The sequence below is a fragment of the Malaclemys terrapin genome, chromosome 1 (genome assembly GCF_027887155.1).
Source record: "Malaclemys terrapin pileata isolate rMalTer1 chromosome 1, rMalTer1.hap1, whole genome shotgun sequence".
NCBI lineage: Eukaryota > Metazoa > Chordata > Testudines > Emydidae > Malaclemys > Malaclemys terrapin.
Window position 1 is genome coordinate 332,446,062 of NC_071505.1, and position 21,040 is coordinate 332,467,101.

Here is a 21,040-nt window from a genome sequence, read left to right on the forward strand (position 1 = left end):
AACAGAGGTAGAGGGTTGAGACCATCTCCTCAGTCCTTTTATTATCAACATAAACAGGAACTATCACGTGAAAGACAGAGGATTTATAGGTCCAGGAACACAGTCCCTGCAACATCCACTGCCATATCTCAGTTTAACCTTCAGCCAAAGAGTTTCTTTTTGGAGGCTGCCTTATTCAACCTGCCTGCAAATGAAGGGCCCTAACTAGCAACAAATGAGTACCAGAAGTTATTCACGGAGGCTATCTGATCAAGTTTCTGGCAACTACTACCCACAAACCCCCTTCCCAGTTTTTTTCCGGAGACCACTCTCACAAGGAGATTCGCCAGGAAAGCGGACTCCCTTCTCCTCCAGCGAGCCATAGAAAGGGTTCCACCTCAGCATCAAGGGGAGATTTCTTGATCCCCTTAAAGAATGGGGAGGGAGGCCAATTCTCAATCTATGTTAACTAAACATATTCATCCGAAAGCTAAAATTCCACATGATCTCTTTGGCATCAATAATTTCCTCCCTAGAAGTCTACAGCAACACATTGAGGCAGGGTTCCTCACATGATCTGAAGAGTATATCTGTTTGCTCTTGGCCTACACAATCCAGCCAGCATGAGATGCTGTCAGATAATAAACCTACAAACATAGTACTTCTATACAGAAACTTAGCTTTTAATAATCAGCAGTAGAGAAAAACAGATCTTTTCATAAGGGTTAGCATAGAACAAAAAAAAATCTGTTTTAAAGACACCTGCATAAAACCTATCATAGTTTTTCCCATTGAAATGAAGTCACCCTTCGATATTTTAACTGATCCATTGTACTATTTCTGCATTACAACAGTTGCTCAGTATCTTTGTCAAGAGACAAAAACTGATGGATTAAAAACTATGAAAAAATACAACTAAATTGGTATCAACCAATAGAACTACAGCCATTATACAACGAAACAGATATCCCAAATATTCCTAAACAGTTCACCATTCATGTGGTGAATAGTACAGATTAGTGTCATTTTCTTTCCAATGTAGGTGCTTTTATGACCCCAGTACTATGGTTTCTGAGTGCCTCATACCCTTTTAATGTATTTATTAGAGCTGTCAAGCGATTTAAAAAAATTAATTGCAGTTTTAATTGCACTGTTAAACAGTGCTATTAAACTCCTTTTACTGAGCTAGGTGGGCTCCCTTCAGCTGAGCAAGCCCTTGTTTGCAAGGGAGGGTGGATTTTACCTTAAGGACTCCGCATGTGCCAGGGGAGGAGAGGCTGGTGCAGAGCGGCAGAGCTTGCCAGGCCCCTGTTCTCTATGGAGTACCCACCGGAGCAAGGGGCCAGCTGGGAGGCATTGGGGCATGGAGCCAAGGAGGGTGGGGGCAGTCCCTGGAGCGAGTGGCTGTCCAGGGGCAATGGAGCATGGCACGGTGCCGGGGGTCAGTCCCGGGAGCAAGTGGCCAGCTGGGAATAATGGGGTATAGCATAGGGCGGGGGAGAAAGGATATTGGCCCTGGGAGCAAGTGGCCAGCCAGGGGCAATGGGGCACAGTGCAGAGGGGTCAGGATCCCTACCTCTCTGCCAGAGCCGGGATGAGAACTTCTTGTCTTTTCCAGCCCTCCAGTGGCGGTTTGGGTTACTGCGCCTGACCAGACACTGTCAGGTCCTTTGGCAGGTGATGCCTGCTTCTCCATTGTGATTAACACGTTAATTGTGTTTTCAATTAATTGTAGGCATTAACTGCGATTACTTGACAGCCCTAGTATTCATCTTCACAACATGCCTGTGAAGTAGGGAATTGCTAGTATCCACATTTTTACAGCTAGAGAACTGAGATACACAGAAATTAAGTGATTTGCCCAGGGTCAAACAAAAAAGTCTGTAGTGGAGCTGGTAAGTTTCAAACTTACTTATTAAAAAGAGCTACAAATAAAACACAATTTATAAAGAAGTCTTCCAAATTCATATTGCAGCACAGCCTATACATGAAAAGAAAATCTTGGCTTCCATTAAATGTCTGCATCTTGAACCAAAAAAATAAAAATAAAAATCAAGATGATGTCATTGGACTGTAGAATAATTTTCAGAGGGAAGCCCCATTATTTATTTTGAGTCTGGATAAAGAGCTAAAACACAAGAATTTAGCAAGATTAAAAAGGAACAGTCCTTTATATGGGTAACAAGAACATCCAGAGATGTTATAATTAGTGCTAAGAAAACATTTGGAAGGGATATGAAGCCTCATATTTCAGAACTTAACCCAATTGCTAACTATAAGAGATTAATGTAGGAGGCAGATTATTGCACATCTACAGAAAATTAAAACTAGATTAGATGCCTCAGGTCTCTGCAATGTCTCAAAACCTGTTGTTGGGCCAGGAGGAAATAGGCAATCAAACTGTAACACTTAACTTGGTACAGGAATCAGCATTTTATACCCAGAAGAAGCAATTGATGACTGACTCATCCTTTGGGTTTCTTGTCTCTTTATTTACCCAGACTTGTTCTGTTTGCAAGCTTCTATTGCTTGAGAATAAGGTTATTTAAACATAATGTTATTTTAATACTGGATTTTCATAAATAGTAGGGACACATAAATCAGATACCAAAGAAACTGGAATTAAAACACAAACCTGTTGTCACAAGATTCCTGCCACTCTTGCAGATGCAAGATTTGGAAACCTGGATGAGCATTCAAACTGTTGGGCACATCTTTACAGCTGCCATCAGTTTTTGCATCACAAATGATTCATAAATGTATTATCTATGAAGTGTTTAGTATTAGTTGATTGGAGAGCACTCACAGATTTGCTGTGGAACTGCTTCATCCACAAAAATAAAATGGGCAAATTTGACACAGGAGGCTGTAATGATAGTCTAGGAAGTGTTAACACAGTAGTCCCATCTTCAAATAGATCTTTTTTGCGTGACTCTTCCCTTGGGGCTGCTTCATGAGAATTGAAATCTGTTAATGACTCTTGTTGAGAAGAGGATATTTTCTTGGTATAAATTCAGCTGTGATTATATTTGTTGATAGCTCCTAATTTGAGGTGCAACAAGCACACAGGAAAACAGAACCAAAGTGCAAAGATTCATGAAGAGATGAGTACATTTTCAGCTGCAGGTAGCAAGGGGAGGTTTGGTCCTAATAAAGGAAAAGCACTTTGCCCAAAAGAGAGGAGACCAGAAGCCTGACGAATCACATTAAATCCAATTTATTTAAATAAATAAATTAAATAAGTCTTCCAACTGGTTCCAGGAAGATGTATCCCTGAGAGGATCCCAATTATAAGAAGTGGTTGACAAGCAGGAAGAAAAGTCTGAAAAGTTCTGATGAAGGAAAACTCAGACTGCTTTTGCTGTCTTCCCAGGATTTATCTTATTAAATGGACTAACAGCATTATATTGATTCCCTGGCGTGTTACAAATTAGCTGTTCATCATCTCACTCACGCATTTGTAGCACCACTAATTCTTAAAAACTTTTAAACCCAGCTTCTCTCCTTCCCCACGTCCATAACCTCTAATACAGTTTTACTTGATTTATCCCATTGGGTTTATAACTAAACTGTTCACTTTAATGACCAGCAAAGACTCCGATATAATTCTTTCTCTTCAAATATTGAATGTAATGAGTTTCTTTAAATGAGTGCTGGCTAGGTCTAATCTTGTGTAGGAACATAAGAATTGCCATAATGGAACACATAAATGATCCATCTAGTCTAGTATTCTTCCTAGTATGATATCTGGCCTATATCAGAGGAAAGCAAAATAAATAGCTAATGTACTTGGACAGTACTGCAGTGCTGTACCACAGGGATGTATTTATTCCTGACCCCATGTAGTAAATCTCTTACACCCAGAAACATGAAGATTATCAGCCATTGTAAATGCTGTATCCTCCATTTTAGAGCCTTATCCTGCAAAATACTGAATGTGTCCTATGAACTGCTGAGTGCCCACAATTTCCATTGAAGACAAAAGGTGCATAAATGTTAACTACCACCTACAAGAGATTAGAAACAGCACATCCTAAGATACTGCATTCATTTGCCATTCACCTTGCACTTTGACAGTATGTTCATTGGTACCTCTGTTCTATTTTCTGATTAACATTATTCAGCTCATTTGTGTGGTTTTATTGTGTGTGGTGTGTTATTTCTGGTTTGTTTTTGCCTGCTTGTATGTACGTTGAGAAATTCCATGTTTATCCTTCTTATTACCTACCTCCCCCATATACATCCCCAGTGGGCCCATTCTTATTTCCATTGACATCAATGGCAGCAAGTAAGTTCTTTTCCATTTCACCTTTTTTATATATGTATGTATGGCGCTCACCCTCCCGAGAGGTGCAGCTGTCTAGAGTCCATTTGAAGAAAAGGACAAGCATTCAATACACACCCAAAAATATCATGCCTAAAGACAATATACACATAAATAAACCAGATAATATTAATCAGAAGGTACCACACAAGTGTCAGTGAACATAGTATTAGAGCAGAAGGTAATTAGTGAGTACATGTAATATTGAGGATGCAGTTTCTAATTTATTTTAAATGGTAATAGTAATCTAATGCACCTTTGGTTACGATCATTCTTTCCACCTTAATAAACTGCTTGCATTAATGCAAAGAATATTCTATTTTAACTGCCCTGCCTGGATGATTGGAGTTAACGTGCACCCTTTTGGTACATATCTGAGAGTTAATTGCTGTATCTGCAGAGAGAAGGAAGTTAGTCCAATTTACTCTAGTGTATTTAGCCAAGAAACTGTATGGAAAACTATAAAAAGCAACAGAGGGTCCTGTGGCACCTTTGAGACTAACAGAAGTATTGGGAGCATAAGCTTTCGTGGGTAAGAACCTCACTTCTTCAGATGCAAGTAATGGAAATCTCTAGAGGCAAGTATACATCAGTGTGGAGATAACGAGGTTAGTTCAATCAGGGAGGGTGAGGTGCTCTGCTAGCAGTTGAGGTGTGAACACCAAGGGAGGAGAAACTGTTTCTGTAGTTGGATAGCCATTCACAGTCTTTGTTTAATCCTGATCTGATGGTGTCAAATTTGCAAATGAACTGGAGCTCAGCAGTTTCTCTTTGGAGTCTGGTCCTGAAGTTTTTTTGCTGTAAGATGGCAACCTTTACATCTGCTATTGTGTGGCCAGGGAGGTTGAAGTGTTCTCCTACAGGTTTTTGTATATTGCCATTCCTGATATCTGACTTGTGTCCATTTATCCTCTTGCGTAGTGACTGTCCAGTTTGGCCAATGTACATAGCAGAGGGGCATTGCTGGCATATGATGGCATATATAACATTAGTGGACGTGCAGGTGAATGAGCCGGTGATGTTGTAGCTGATCTGGTTAGCAATGCCCCTCTCAAAGGTGCCACAGGACCCTCTGTTGCTTTTTACAGATTCAGACTAACACGGCTACCCCTCTGATATGGAAAAGTAGTATTCTGTCAGGTGTTTTTCCTTTATGTAAATTATAGTGGTATAGAATCTCACAGCACATAAAATAGTTGTGTACTAAGTTGAATACTTAGCTGGGTACTAAGAATTTGGTATCAAAAATTTTGTATTGATGTTTAAGTTGCCTTAATTGATTTTCAATATCAGCAAATGTTTTCTTCAGGACAAGGAAAACTCAATGTAATGAATCTACCATGAGCAGGGATCTATTTCTCTTTGCATTGAGATAGGGGTTATAAACCTTTGTAACTGGTTTTGTGTGTACCCGTTAATTGAGTACTATGGATAGTTATTTATCTTTTCATCTCTACACCACTAAAGATAGAAGTAGACATAGTGTAATATTTTCATAGATTTATAGATTCTAGGTCTGGAAGGGACCTCGAAAGGTCATCCAGTCCCCTGCCCTCATGGCAGGACCAAATACTGTCTAGACCATCCCTGATAGACATTTATCTAACCTACTCTTAAATATCTCCAGAGATGGAGATTTCACAGCCTCCCTAGGCAGTTTATCCCAGTGTTTAACCACCCTGACAGTTAGAAACTTTTTCCTAATGTCCAACCTATTGTACATTGCTCTATGAATTCTTTTTTCTCTGGCCCAAAGAAACTTTAGGAGCAAAGCAGGTTAGAAAAACAAAACATTCTCTAAGGTATTCTTCAAGCATCCCTTAAGGGGGAAAAAAAAAAGAAGCAAAGCCAAGCTGTGTTAAGTATTGAGTAATCACGTTTGTAAAAGGACTATCGATCTATTATTTTAAGAAATTCTGTGTGGCAAGCTTACTGTTAGAAACCATTGAGCTAACAATCACTTACAACATTTACTTTTTTTGGACCTTAATATGGAATTGGTCTCTTTTTTCATGAGGAAAACATCATGCTTTATGCTTTAAACCACACAACTCCCTACTAGTAACTCTAGTTTTGAGAAAATGTAGCTGTCGGTAAGATTCCAACTAAGATTTGGAAATTGAGATTAACTCCCCCACAGAAAGAACAGTAATCGCAAACCAGCTGAAAATGCAGGGCCTCTTCAGCTCCTTCTACCTTTTGTTGGTTGGTCAGCAATCTATTTATAATCATGTATTCTTATTTACCCTATCATGGACTACACTAGTGATCAGAAATTGGCTATTGATAAAGATTAACACAAACTATACATTCTGGTCATTAGACTTTATGAAGTTCAGACACATATTATTTGTCAGGGTCAGGATAGACATTTTCCTGGCCTGGTTTACAGCATTTCAGAATATTGTATAGTAAATTGTTTATTTCTGCAGCTCTCAGTTTGAGAAGCTACAGAAGCAGCAACAAGTCTCTCTCTCTTTAATCAATAATCAGGGATTTTTGCCCCAGCAATCCCATAAAAATTATACTTGTTTTAATGCCTCACTCTGGTAGACTGCACATAGACGAGGCTTTCTCTTTAGGCAATAGGAAAGCATTTCTGTTCTATTTAGACCATTATTAAATAATGCAGCTGGCATATATTTGAACAGCCTGCTATTTGGTGTTTTGGGATCACAGAGTGTTTTGTGCAAATCTTCTTCCTTTTGTGCTTCTGAGTTTAGCTTTGAACTGTAACCAGTCAGATTTGCCTGGTTTCCATCTGAAACTATAATGGCTCAGATTTGCTTGGGTGTAGACTCGGTTACTACATCAGAGGTGGGCAAACTACAGCCCGCAGGCCACATCCGGCCCGGGGGACCCTTCTACCCGGCCCCTGAGCTCCTGCCCCGGGAGGCTCACCCCCGGCCCCTCCCCCGCAGCCTCAGCTCGCCCTGCCACTGGCGCAATGCTCTGGGCGATGGAGCTGCGAGCTCCTGGGGCAGAGCCTCAGCAGAGCCCGGCCTGACCTGGTGCTCTGTGCTGCGCGGTGCGTGGCTGTAGCACCGCCAGCCACCAGTGCTCCAGGCAGCACAGTAAGGGGGCAGGGAGTGGGGGGGTTGGATAGAGGGCAGGGGAGTTCGGGGTGGTGGTCAGGGCACGGGGGTGTGGATAGAGGGCGGGGCGGGGTTCAGGGGGGTTGAATGGGGGCAGGAGTCCAGGGGGGCAGTCAGGAAGGAGGAGGTGTTGGATGGGGCAGCAGGGGGCAGTCAGGGGCGGGGGTCCTGGGGCTGGGCCATCAGGGAGCAAGAAGTGGGAGGGGCGGAAAGGAGGGGAGGGCCAGGCAACGCCCCCCTCCCCTAACCGGCCCTCCAAACAATTTCCAAAACCTGATGCGGCCCTCAGGCCAAAAAGTTTGCCCGCCCCTGTACTACATGTTTACACAATGGGGCCCTGATCTCAGAAGGGGCCTCCAGGCACTATTGTAATGATATATCATCATAATGTGGGTTCACCCTCCTCTGCTGGGCCAACTTTGATGGGCTATAACTCTTATTCCTTCTCTGACCCCTCTGGAAGCAGAGTATCTGGATTGGTGTTAAGCTTGAGTAGTCCTTTCCCTCAGGAAGGCACAAGGATTGTCATTATGGTGAGGCTCCTTGCACTGTGTCTCTCCAAGTCTATATTTGCAAACTGCACACGTTACATGTTATTAGGGTGTTAATCTGTTTTTCTAGAAATGTTAAAATCAAAGCTTAACTCCGTGCTATACATATTATTCCAAACATAACCTTTTTAGATACAAAAATATTGATGTAAAATTGGGCATTGCAAATATTGATATATGTACATTGAGTGATAGTGAACAGTAAATTAGATACGACATTGCAGTCTGTGAGGGACACAAGAGAGGCTTTGTGCAATTGCATCATGTTAAAGAGTAAGGCGGGAGGTAACAGTCACTTTTTTTATGAGGCATTGATAACTATGTACCTCATTAATTGCTGGCATCCTGGGTGCTATTGGCAAATTGGAGGGCACACAAAGTACAATGGAACCTCACAGTTATGAACACCTGAGGAATTGGAGGTTGTTTGTAACTGAAATGTTCGTAACTCAAAACAAAATGTTATGGCTATTATTTCAAAAGTAGAACTCAATATTGACTTAATACAGCTTTGAAACTTTACTTTGCAGAAGAAAAATGCTGCCTTTAGCCATCTTAATGTAAAAGAAACAAGCACAGAAACAGTTTCCTTACCTTATCAAATCTTTTTTTAAAAATCAGAGGGGTAGCCGTGTTAGTCTGTATCCACAAAAACACCGAGTAGTGCAGTGGTACCTTAAAGACTCTATGCATCTGAAGAAGTGGGTTTTTTACCCACGAAAGCTTGTGCCCAAATAAATCTGTTAGTCTTTAAGGTGCCACCGGACTCTTTGTTGTCTTTTTTTTTAAACATTACCTTTATATCTTTTAGTAGTTTACATTTCATACTGTACTGTACACTATTTGCTTATTTTTTTGACTCTGCTGCCTGATTGGTCACTTTCAATTCCAAATGAGGTGTGTTGTTGACTGGTCAGTTCATAACTCTGGTGTTTGTAACTCTGAGTTTCTTCTTCTAGTAGCAGCTCCATCTATGAATGAGAAAATAACAGCACTTTTCCGCAGTTCTTCATTAACACAAAAAACGTTTTCTTTAATACAGTCCAAACTAAAAAAATGAAGATGTAATTCTTATAATTATTTCTCCAGTGTTAAAAATTATTAGAAAGAACTTGATCTGTCAAAACTAGTTTTATACTTTAGGTTTTGTACTAAATAGTCTGTATGAAATATTAATTCAGCAGCGTAGATGAGGTATTACTGCTTAGTTGGAAACTTGGGCTCTTTCTTTATTAGGATGATCAGCTTGGTCCCTTTTTTCATTTTGACCCTTTTAGAGTTGAGGCACTAATTCACAACCCTGAATTCATTCATTTATGAATGGACTGTAGTCTCTTTGTATTCACTTGTGGACATCTAAGACCAGGTCATCATCCCCTCAGATGTATTTGTTACTATGATTTGACACTTGTTTTCTGAACTTTTCTTAGCTTTATGGATGGATGGTGAGCAGTTTGCTGTTGATAGTCATATTTAGGATGGAATTTTCCAAGCACTAAGCACTGGTCTAAATGTGCTTCTACTGAAATGAATGGGAGTCTAACCCGTGACCTCAGTGGTAGCAGAGGTAGGCCAGGGCTGATTGCTTTTGAAAATCGCACCCTCAAAATTAAAGCTCTGTTGATTAGTTGTGAATAGACACAAGTGTTCCTGTTCTGATTGCAAGAGTGTAATGTATTCCTTCTAATAAGGAAGTTGGCTTGAAAAAGTGACTGAGGGTTAAAATATCTTGAGGAGAGGTGCCAGATCAGATTTCCTTTTTGGGCCAGATCTTGCAGTGATGACATTCCTAGAAAAACTAGGATTCTTGTAGGATTTACTGGGTCGGTGGAGATTTTAATTTTCTTTTGTCAGTCACTCAAATGAAAATATGTGGTCAAATCCTTGTCTGACTCCTTCAGTTGCCTCTGTGCCAGGGTTCTAGCAATGGGTTTTGAGAAACCTTTCCTCCCATTGTGTAAGCATGGGTCTCAAGATCTCTTTCTTGAGTGGTAACAGCTAATTTAAACCCCATCATTTTACATGCATGGTTGGGATTATGTTTTCCAATATGCATTACTTTGCATTTATCAACATTGAATTTCATTTGCCATTTTGTTGCCCAATCACCCAGTTTTGTGAGATCCCGTTGTAACTCTTCGCAGTCTGCTTTGGACTTAACTATCCTGAGTAATTTTGTATCATCTGCAGATTTTGCCACCTCCCTGTTTACCCCTTTTCCCAGATCATTTATGAATATGTTGAACAACACTGGTCCAGTACAGATCTCTGGGAAACACCACTATTTATGTCTCTCCATTCTGAAAACTGACAATTTATTCCTAATTCTATTTACCACTTCACAACATCCACTAAAAAGGGAAATAGTGTGAAGCCCTAGCTATTGGAAAGGGAAGTGGGGAGCGAGTGTAGTGCTTGCCCTGTGGTACAGTGCCATATGTTACAACGTCATGTGCTAAACAGCTAGAGAAATTACATTGTTTATTGAATTGTGTCCTCCATCACACAGCATATATTGGTTAGGCAGCAAAATGAAATGCACAGTAAAATATATGTGTGGTGCCCACTGATGCTGAGCTTTGTAGTTTTAATGAAAATATAATGCAGTATTTAATCCTAACAGACTGTCATAGTTGTTCAATAACTGTATAATGCTTTATAGCAAAAGGCAAAAACTGTAACTTAGTGGATCAATGATATATAATGGCATTAACGTTTTTTTCCCTACACTGTGCAGTAGAACCAAAATTTATAAGGTACCGTGTAAACACTTAAACTAATCACAATAAAGCCCTGTGAAATTTCTGCCACCTTCTGTCTATGAGCCCAATCCTGCTACCAAAGTAACCAGTGGGAATCTTTCCATTTGATTTGTGTCAGTATGAGAGCAGAACTGGTTCAACTACTGATATTCTAAGCAACTGTATACTACTGTCCCCATTGGGTACATGCATGTGTGTGGGTTCAACAGGTTCTGCAATCAGTCATGATTTGGTATGAGAGAAACCACTGGAGCTGCTCAGAAATTTTCTGGTAGACTCATTTTCCAATGGATAATGCAGTTTCCACAAAATCAAAATTTTCCTTGGGAAAATTTAAATTTTGTCAGAAAAGTTTGATCTTTCCATCAGGAATATTGAAATGAAAGCTCCAGCTTTCCAGCTTCTTGGCAGTTCACCTGGAGGGCTGACTGGGAAACCAGGATCCCCTGGCGTCCAGGTCGCACCACACCCCCTCTTGCGGGCTCCAAAGCTCACCAGCCTTGCCTGCCCCCTGTTCCATCAGCTACTCAAAGAACTGGGTGGCCAGCTCCCCAGCTGGGTAGCTCCCATGGTTGCCCTGCTCCTGAGCTGGTTGCCTCCCCAGGCAGCTGGTTCTTGAGGAGCCAGGCAGACGTCCTGTCAGGTGGACAGTCAGTAACCTCAAATATTCTGTTCTGGTTCTCCCAAATGGTATTTTTCTGGAAGTTCCTTCCTGCAAAATATATATATATATATATATATATATGTTTTGACGTTTTGTCCTGATTCATACAGACAAAAATTCAAAAACTTTCACAGGAAGTGATTTCCATTTTCTGGCCAGCTCTAGAAATCATAGCTTGAGGATTACCAACGGTTGTTTTTGGTTATATGTCCTATTTAGGGTGCTAATAGCTTCACTATTTATAGGCAAGCATTGAAATAGCTGGTGAGCTCATAATTAGATCTGCTACTATCCAGGAGGGGCATTATCATTTTATAAAAAGCAACAGAGGGTCCTGTGGCACCTTTAAGACTAACAGAAGTATTGGGAGCATAAGCTTTCGTGGGTAAGAATCTCACTTCTTCTGATCTTGCATCTGAAGAAGTGAGGTTCTTACCCATGAAAGCTTATGCTCCCAATACTTCTGTTAGTCTTAAAGGTGCCACAGGACCCTCTGTTGCTTTTTAAAGATTCAGACTATCACAGCTACCCCTCTGATGATTATCATTTTATATCACTTCTAGAAGCATAGCTTCCAGAAGGTTGTGCTTTTAAAAGTGATGAAACAATTCTATCCAGCCCCACGACTAAATTTCTGGGAGAGCCAATACTATGATTGAACTATATGTGACTTGTTTTAACTGTCAAAATATCTGTGTTACTGTCAGCTTTAGCTCATTCCCCCACTTCTCCTGGTACGTATTCTTTAATTTAATGTCAAATCCAATACTACTGCTGGCGGTTAACTATTTTAATTTTGGTGATGCTGGTCAGTTCACACTGGGGGTCTATTATTGCCTTTATTATCATACTTATTTTAAATAAAAGCTATTATCCCGTTTCTGTTTACATTGTGTATCCACAGTTTGGCTTGTGCTGAAAATTATTTGGTTTTGAAACAGTACCTATTAATAGTAAATGTCTGCAATAATCAATATCTCCCTCCATCTAAAATCCACTGGAAAAAATGTCCATAGTTAAAAGTTATAGAGATGCAGATTTCAAAATCTTTTGCTGAAAATTCTACATAGCAAACAATAAAAAATTAGCATAGTGAACTATGATGATAAGAGCACTTTGATTTCATTTCCCAGTTTTCTACTGCTACATTTTATATAAATAACAATTAGCATCTGAGTTGTTTTAAGTCACTTGAAAAATACAATCTGTTGTATTCATACATTTTTTTAAAAGATGGATCCTTCCAAGTCTGTCTAGTTATAATCTGTTTTTAATGAGGAATAACATCTTATTAAACAGGAGACAAGATAATTGGTTTCTTCCCCTTATTATCCAAAGAGAGAGAGCACAAGGATCAGTATATATGAGAGATGCATAGGAATATCTCACAGTAATTTCAGTAATCTGGTAATTATTTCTGGGTCATCCGTTATATCTTAATTGTGGCTACCCATTACAGTAAGAACAAGAGAATTAGCAAGTAGAGTCATATTTCTTTAACAAATACTTTTCTTTATTCTTCCTTGTCTATACAGTCATTCCCAGCACAGCACTGCAACGCGTCCACCCACAATGAGCTTACAACGAACCATTTCTCTGGAAGGGTAAGGCTGTTCTCTGTCTCTTGAGCTGCTTAATATGGAAGCTGAGTTTCTCTCTCTGTCTCTCTCTCTGTCTCGCTGTCTGTCTCTCCAACTATACACTGACATGTACCAGATGAAGGGGGGAAAAATCTGTCTGACCCAGTACTAATACCAGATAAAATACACAAATTCTTCGTGTTGGAAGGTATGGCACTCCCCTTCTGTGCCCTCCAGGAGGGATCTACTGTTAAATGGGGTTTAGAATGCAAGAACAAACCTACTGTGTATTTTTGGAGCAGAAGGTCGATGGTGCATTGTGCTACACTCTTTAATAGCATGCCTTTCCCTCTCAGCCACCCAAACTCAGACAACAGGACTTTAAGGGAGGCAACATGGGGTGTTATTGCAGATCCCTTGGCCCAGTCACAGGTGCAAATATCCCTTGTAGCATTAACATGCGTGCTTCCCCCTTGGTGCCTGAGATTTATGGGAAACCAGCTAGGGAAACTGCAGGGAAACCAGCTAGGTGAAGTGTCGAGGCTGTTGGAACCAGGCGCCAATGTGTAAATGCAAATAATGTTGATGTGGAGGGCAAAGATCTTCTGTAGCTTTCCTTGAAGCTCTTGGAGGATCTGCAGAAAAAATTAACATTAGGAAAAGAATTGGTGAAAGCACTGTTATGCAACAGAAAAGTACAATTTTGTGGTGGTTTTACTGAGGAACTTTGAACTCGTCAAGCTGGAGTGGATAAGACAGTGGCAGTATCCACTTCCCAAAGTGTAAGTTGACAGGCAAGTTTCTGAGTTCCCTGCATGCGTATTTTAATTATTATTATTGATAATCATGTTTATCACAGTAGTGCCTAGTGACCAACCAAGATCTGGGGCCCTTTGTGGTAGGCATTGTATAGACACAGAGTAGCAGACAGTCCTTGTCTTGATAAAATAATCTCATAAACAAGACAAAAACAGAGTAAACAATGTGATGGCAGCAAAGAGCATGTTAGCTCCAAGGGGTTTATTTATTTTGGTTTATTGGCAGGTGAGATATGGTGTAGTTATCAGGGATTGTTGGGGGTTGGTTTACATTTTTGTGTGTGGTCCATTTGATGTTTTCTCTCATTGCTTTGTTTTGACCAATGTGCTACAGAGATTAATTTGAACTCCGTTGCTGCAGTAAAAAATTGCATAGAAAAAAAGCTCATTCATTTATTTTCAAATTCAGTGAAGCTTAATTAAAGACTTTGTGACTTATTATATATAGCGAGCAGTTCAGTATTTCTGATGGACATATCCTAATTAACACTCAGGACACTTAATCTGTCATGGAAGTGATCTGCGTGCCATCACTTGAGTTCATTTCACTTGCCTCGAGTTAACATTTACATGTAAAAACAGAAAAATATTTCACACTAATCATGGAAATTCTTACTGATGTCTGATTCTAATCCATGTTAGCCATATTACTGTATGGGTGAGTTTCTTTCAGTGTAGCAAATTATGCCCAAAACTGAATACACTAATTCTGGAGATAGAACAAGAGCTGTTTGATTTAGAAAAATTATCCGATGCTTGTGTGTGTGTATGTGATTTAATTGTAAAAATGCAAATCTGCATATATAGATGGCTAAATTTTCACAAAACTAATGGGGGGAAAGATGATTCATCCACAACCAAAGTCAACCGCTTTCATGTCTTTAATAATATCAGGACAACTGACAGTTGTATGGAGTGCTTGGATTTTGGTTGCACTGGCTTGTTTCAGAGGGCTAGTTTTAATTTTAGTTTTGATTCTCCCCTCTGATTCATTGTGTGTAAAATTCCATTACTGCAAAAAAGGCCTAGAGCAAAAAAGTATAACATGACCCAATAAGCAAGCAATACCTGTCCTCTTTTCTTTTTTTTTAATACTTTCAGAATTGAGTCTATGTCAGACTATCAGAGCTAGACAAACGTGCCATTTCCTCCTCCTCTTGTTCCCCCATTCACTAACACTTCCTTCCCCATACCATGCATACACAAATCTACATTTATTTTGGATTTAGATACAAAACAGTGCTCTAACTGGTGTTGGGTTGGGGGAAGACTCCTCGATACTAGGCCCTGGGCTGGATCAAGGTAATCTGGGATCCTACATACAACAGGATACAGGGTTTGCAATGGCTTCACCCCACAATTAGAGTGACAGTGGCTGAGCCCCTCCCAGAGAGGTGGAAGTGGCCGAATGGACCTCCCTTCTCCTTTCCAAGCTTTTTGTATGGCTGATGCAGCAGATTTTGAAATTGGCTGAAAGTTCATGCAGATAGACTGATATTAATTTCCAAACCACAACAATGAACATAAGAATATAAGAATGGTCATATGGGGTCAAACCAAAGGTCCATCTAGCCCAGTATCCTGTCTTCCAACAGTGGCAAATGCCAGGTGCTTCACAGGGAATGAACAGAACAGGTAATCATCAGTGATCCATCCCTTGTTCCCCATTCCCAGCTTCTGGCAAACAGAGGCTAGGGACACCATCCCTGCTCATGCTGGCTAATAGCCATAGATGGATCTATTATCCATGAACTTATCTAGTTCTTTTCTGAATCCTGTTATAGTCTTGGCCTTCACAACATCCTCTGGCAAAGAGTTCCACAGGTTGACTGTGTGAATATGTAAAATATGAATGCGAGGAATAAGCAGGAAGAACTGGAATTATTAGTACATAAGCTAAATCATGACTTAAATGGCATCAAAGAGACATGGTGGGATACATCTCATGACTGGACTGGAATTGGCATAGAGGGGTTTAGCTTGTTTAGGAAGGAAAGGCGGGGGGGGGGGGGAGGAGGAGATGATGCATTTTATATCAAGAGATGCAGACCAGCTGAAAATATCTGGGTGAAAATAATAGCGGGGAAACAGGGAGATGTCATAGGTGGGGTTTACTATGGGCCACCAAATCAGGAGTAGGAGGTGGATGAGGCATTTCTAAAATAAATCACAGAAATATCCAATACACAAGACTCATTAATAATGGGAGACTTTAACTACCCAGACATCAGTTGGATAAGTAACACAGCAAAACACAAAATGTCCAGTAAGTTCTTGGAATATATAAGGGACAACTTTTTGATACAGACTGTAAAGGAAATAACTAGGGGACAGCCCTTGTAGATTTGATTCTGACCAACAGGGAGGAATTGGTTGCGAATCACCACCAAGCCTGACCTTTATCTTAAATAGTGGTATGTCTAGTGGATTCTGGAAAACTGACCAAATCAGTATGAAGTCATGCATTTGCAATCAAGAAATGCCAAAACAGCAGGAATCAAATGGTTAAGAGTAAATAACTCATTACAAGCATACTGAATAGATACAGTAGATAAGATGAACTTTCTAAATGTTACACAATAAATTATTATGGCACAAATGGCTGGATGGTGTAACAATTTGTATGTCAGAATCTGTATATTTAATAAAATGGAACCCAAACAGCAAAATAATGATCATTTTCCTGTGCTACTTGTTAGTATATATTAACTTAACAAGAATGTCCCACACTCTATCAAAACATTTGTCCAGTGTAGGAATGCCAAATTTACAGTACTGGGCTGCAATAATGAATCTGGCAGCAATTAGTAAGAAGATGGTTTATCTTGTTTGTATTTTAGTAGTAATCAGAGGTCTCAGTCAATGAAACTGATGAATTGGGAGAGGAGGGCTGGAGAAAGAGATAACAGTAAAATGAACACATTAAGCAAAACAACCAGCAGGCCCACCTTGCCACCTGCCTAACCATTGTTAGACTGCAGTGTTTTGTAAGCATCACAGAAGAGGGATATGAACGAGAACGATGATGGCTTTTCAGCTTTTGGTGGGGCATTCATGTCAGACGTAAGGGTGACAAAAAAGGTAATTTAAGGGAGAAGTGAACAAAATGGCGAGAGAAACTTGCATTGCCAGTGGAGCAAAGGCAGAGGTTCATATGGTGAGAAAATACTAGATTGGATAACTGGGGCACTAAATTACAGTAAAACAGAAGTATAGATGATAGAAAAGAAACTTTGAATATACTTAAGTTTCCCTTCAACTTTGATATTTTTTACATACCTATATATCTATATTTCATGTCAAAGCTGCAACCTTTATAAATTTTAAATTGTTCTCTCATGATGAATGAGACATTATAAACATCTTACATACTGGCACAGTCTCACTTTATCCTGGGTTTCCATGTTAAGGTGAATGCTGTCTCAAATTGAATGACCTTTTTCAGGGCTTTCCTGTGTTGGTCCTCTTTGTCTATCTGAAATAAAAGTACAAAGTGATTTATTAAAATTTGCTAGAGCAGGAAAAGATGTGAAATAAAATTAGAATTATTATGTCAAAAGGGCTGGCAGTCTGAAATGAACCAGTTGAGGCTATCTGGCCATTGACTCTATGAAGACAGACCCCTGTGCCTGCATGGAGTCCCATTGACCCTGCTTTGAGTAAGTGAATTATTTAAGGAAGGCAGTATGATCTAGTGGTTAAGTGCACTAGACTTGGACACATGAGACTGGGGCTTCTAGTCTCAGGCCTGCCACTGTTTGACCTTGGGCAAGTAATTGTACCTCTGTTTTCCCTTCCAACCTTTTCCTGTCTTGTCTATTTAGATTATAAATTCTCTGGGGAAGGGACTGTCACTCACTATGTGCCTGCCACAACAGGACCTTGATTTTGGTTAGGGCCTCTAAGTGTTACTGTGATACAAATAACAATATAATAATTAATTTTCTCCTGGGTTTTCTGTGGTGGTCATCACCATAGTATCTGAATGTCACATATATTAATGGATGGGTCCTCTTAATACCATTGTGAGGTAAGTGAATTATTTACAAACAGAAAGTGAGGCACAGGGAGATCAAGGACAAATTTCTCAGAAGTCTCTACTAATTTGGGGGACCTTGTTGATTAATGTCCATCATGATACTCCTAGGTAGGGTTGCCAAACCTACAGGATTGGCCTGGAGTCTCCAGGAATTAAAGATTAATCTTTAATTAAAATTATGTCATGTGATGAAATGTCCAGGAATACATCCAACCAAAATTGGCAACCCTAGGCCTAGGGCCTGACTTTTCAAAGTTTTTAGTGTTTTTAATACCTCTTTGAATGTTTAAAACACTGTAATTAACTAACTAATCCTCTCAACACTCCTGAGAAGTAGGTAGATAAGTATTATTACAATGTATTATTGCAAAGAAAATATTAAAATTGGTGATACACAAAGTATGCAGCTAAATGCACAAAATAAGCAAATTAAAAACAGAGAAGCATTTTTTTTCGTTTTTTTCGGTTACAGTCATCCTTAGAAGTTACTTGTGTTCATAACAGTACATATATCTTGCCAATTTTTTAATCTCTGATTTTTAATCCATAGTTGTTATGAATTTATGTACCTATGATAAGTAAAATTGTGGGGACTCCTAGATTTTTGAGCATCATTCTGTTGGCTACAATAGGAGACTAGTATTATGTTTGAAAGATGGTAGGTACAAATCTTGCAGATAGAAGTGTGATTTTCCAAATTGTTGGTGCCTCTTTAATAGAAAAACAAAAGTAAAAAAAAATAAAAAAAAACAAGTTTGCCCTGATATTTTATTTGTCTCTTTATACCAAAACCATGACTTACATGGTAAGAGTGAAAAATTGTTTTGTTATGCAGGGTAAAATTTTTAGAAGCACCCATTGGAATTGATGCTCCTAAATGATTTGGACGCTTTTGAAAATTTTCCAACAGCATTTTATTACTATATATTTATTACAAAATATTCATTTAATAATATCTAGCTCTGCAAATTTGTACAGTGCTTTATAGAACATATAGATATGACACATTCCCTGTTGTGAAGACCTAGTCTATCTTTTAGGCTATCAGAATAGACACATTTGTAACTCAGTGGAAGAAATGCTTTGGATCACTTATGAGGATTACAACTCTTTGCTTGGCTATTCCTCCCCATCATGATTTCTGACTATCTTGTTAAGTCTTTGTTTCCTCCCTCTGCGTCTGCTCCTTTTGTCTTTTCCTACTTTTTCCCTTTTCTTTTCTTTGTCGTCTCTCCTATCTACACTCCTTTATCCAATTCTCTCTTTTTAGTCCTTCATTTCTCCTCTCTCTCTCTCGTTTTATGCTTCCTTCTTTCAGATTGTGATTTTTTTTTCTCTTCATTCTCCCTGCCTAATTCATGGTTGGTGTCTCCGCTGCTCTGCTTTATCTGTATTCTGGTACAAAGCAGCAGCAGGGCAGAGAACATACAAAAGTGCTAAGAGGCTGCACTGGCACCTAGAAGCACACTTTCAGCCTCATGTATCTTAAAAAATATTTAAATGTGCTATCTAACTGAAAAGAGGGGGGGGGAATGTATTTCAAAAACATTGAAAAAACAGTGTCTGATCTTTTGAGTGTGCCTTTACAATAGCTGGATAGCCCCATCTAGTGTCTGAATATAGTAAGATTTTAAAAAATCAATTCATTACTTGAAATTATCCCTTGCTTTGCTTTGGTGGTTGTGTTTCTGTAGGCAAACAGTACTTTCTACTCAGCTTGTTTACTATAAGAAAACTTACCATTTCTAAACTGCTGTTTATTATTTCCATTCATTAAAAATCAATTAAGCTTATTGTATATTTACGAGCACAATATCCTCTTGACTTGTTTCATTTTTTGAGGATCTCCATTACTTAATATAAAGCAAATACCTGCATTCCACTCAGTTCTGTTTGAATTTTGTTCTTATAAAATATTAATAGAAGAGAGAGAGAGAAGTTTTCCTATTGTCATTTTCCAGATGTTCTCCCAGTCCCCCTTGGACCATGACAACTGAAGCTCCTGTTCCCAGTTATCTTTAATCATTATTTCAAAAAAAGATAACTCTAAATTGAGCAATTTATATGCCAGATGAATAGCTAAATATGTCAGAAGCCAACCTTTAGTCCCTCCATATTTAACTCTTTCTTTGGAACTCAACTAAAGTGTTGTTAGACTAGTCCCTTCCCATGTTATTAGCAACAGATAATCTCAAGCACATATTAAAACATAATACCTACTTGGTGCCTGGAATGTGGTCTGATGGTTAAAGCATAGAACTGAATTTAAGGTTTAAGGTTCAGTTTCCAGTTCTGTGACCAGCTCATTTATGTATTTATTTATTTAACCTTGGGCAAGTCACCCATTCTTCTTCTGCCTCAGTTTAACTACTTCCGAGGAGTTGCTGTGAGGTTTAATTTATTATTGTTATAAAAGTGCTTTGCTGTCCTCAGATAAAAGACAATGTGTAGGTGCCATGTATTGTTATTTACTAAATCCATAATATCTACCAATTACTTGTGATATCTGAAAATTGGTTAGTGTCCTTCATTTCCCATGATTTTTCCGATATTAATATTACCAGTGAATTTCCCCAAAGTAAAGTGCTTTATTATTGAGCCCTTCTCTGCAAGATGCACTGAAATGGAACAAAATGGATTGTGCGAAAGACTGGGAGCCAAGAACTCCTGTGTTCTAATCACAGCTCCTGACATTTTACCCATCACTGTTTGAGCTTCCTCAGAAGATAATCACCCAAGAACAAAATGTGAATTGTGCTGTCAAGAGGCCAGAATTACAAAACAGTGCTGTCAGGGTTTCAGTCATAAAGCTGCTGACTTGGTCAGATGTCATTGATTATTAACAGAGCCAGCTCTTTGTCAATCTGTATACCTTAGTAGCCAGTAAATACCCAGCTGTATTGACCTATTTTGGCTATAGTGTTGGGTGTTCATGTTTGGATCCCCAAGCTGCCTGTCATATACAGTAATACTAAACTGAACAGGGACTATGAATCTGATTTCTCACCTGGATGCTGTATAGAAATGTTTGTTCAGCTTTACTGCATTTTTTCAATGTTAAATGTCCGAGTAATAATAATACCTAGCTCTTATATAGCGCTTTTCATCAGTAGATCTCTAAGTGCTTTACAAAGGAATTATCCCTGTTTTACAGACTGGGAAACTGAGGCACAGAGAGTTGAAATAAATTGCCCATGATAACCAAGTAGGACCTGAGTTAGAGTTGGG

At 39.3% G+C, this 21,040-nt stretch overlaps 1 protein-coding gene across 11 annotated transcripts in view; it reads left to right on the plus strand.

The window, feature by feature from the left end:
* DLG2 (discs large MAGUK scaffold protein 2) overlaps positions 1-21,040 on the plus strand; it is a 1,481,925-nt gene that overhangs the window by 1,140,770 nt on the left and 320,115 nt on the right. For all 11 annotated transcript variants that reach the window (XM_054015731.1, XM_054015732.1, XM_054015733.1 and 8 more), the window contains one exon: positions 12,911-12,979. In XM_054015731.1, the coding sequence (XP_053871706.1) occupies positions 12,911-12,979 (69 nt within the window). The remainder of the gene's footprint in view (positions 1-12,910; positions 12,980-21,040) is intronic.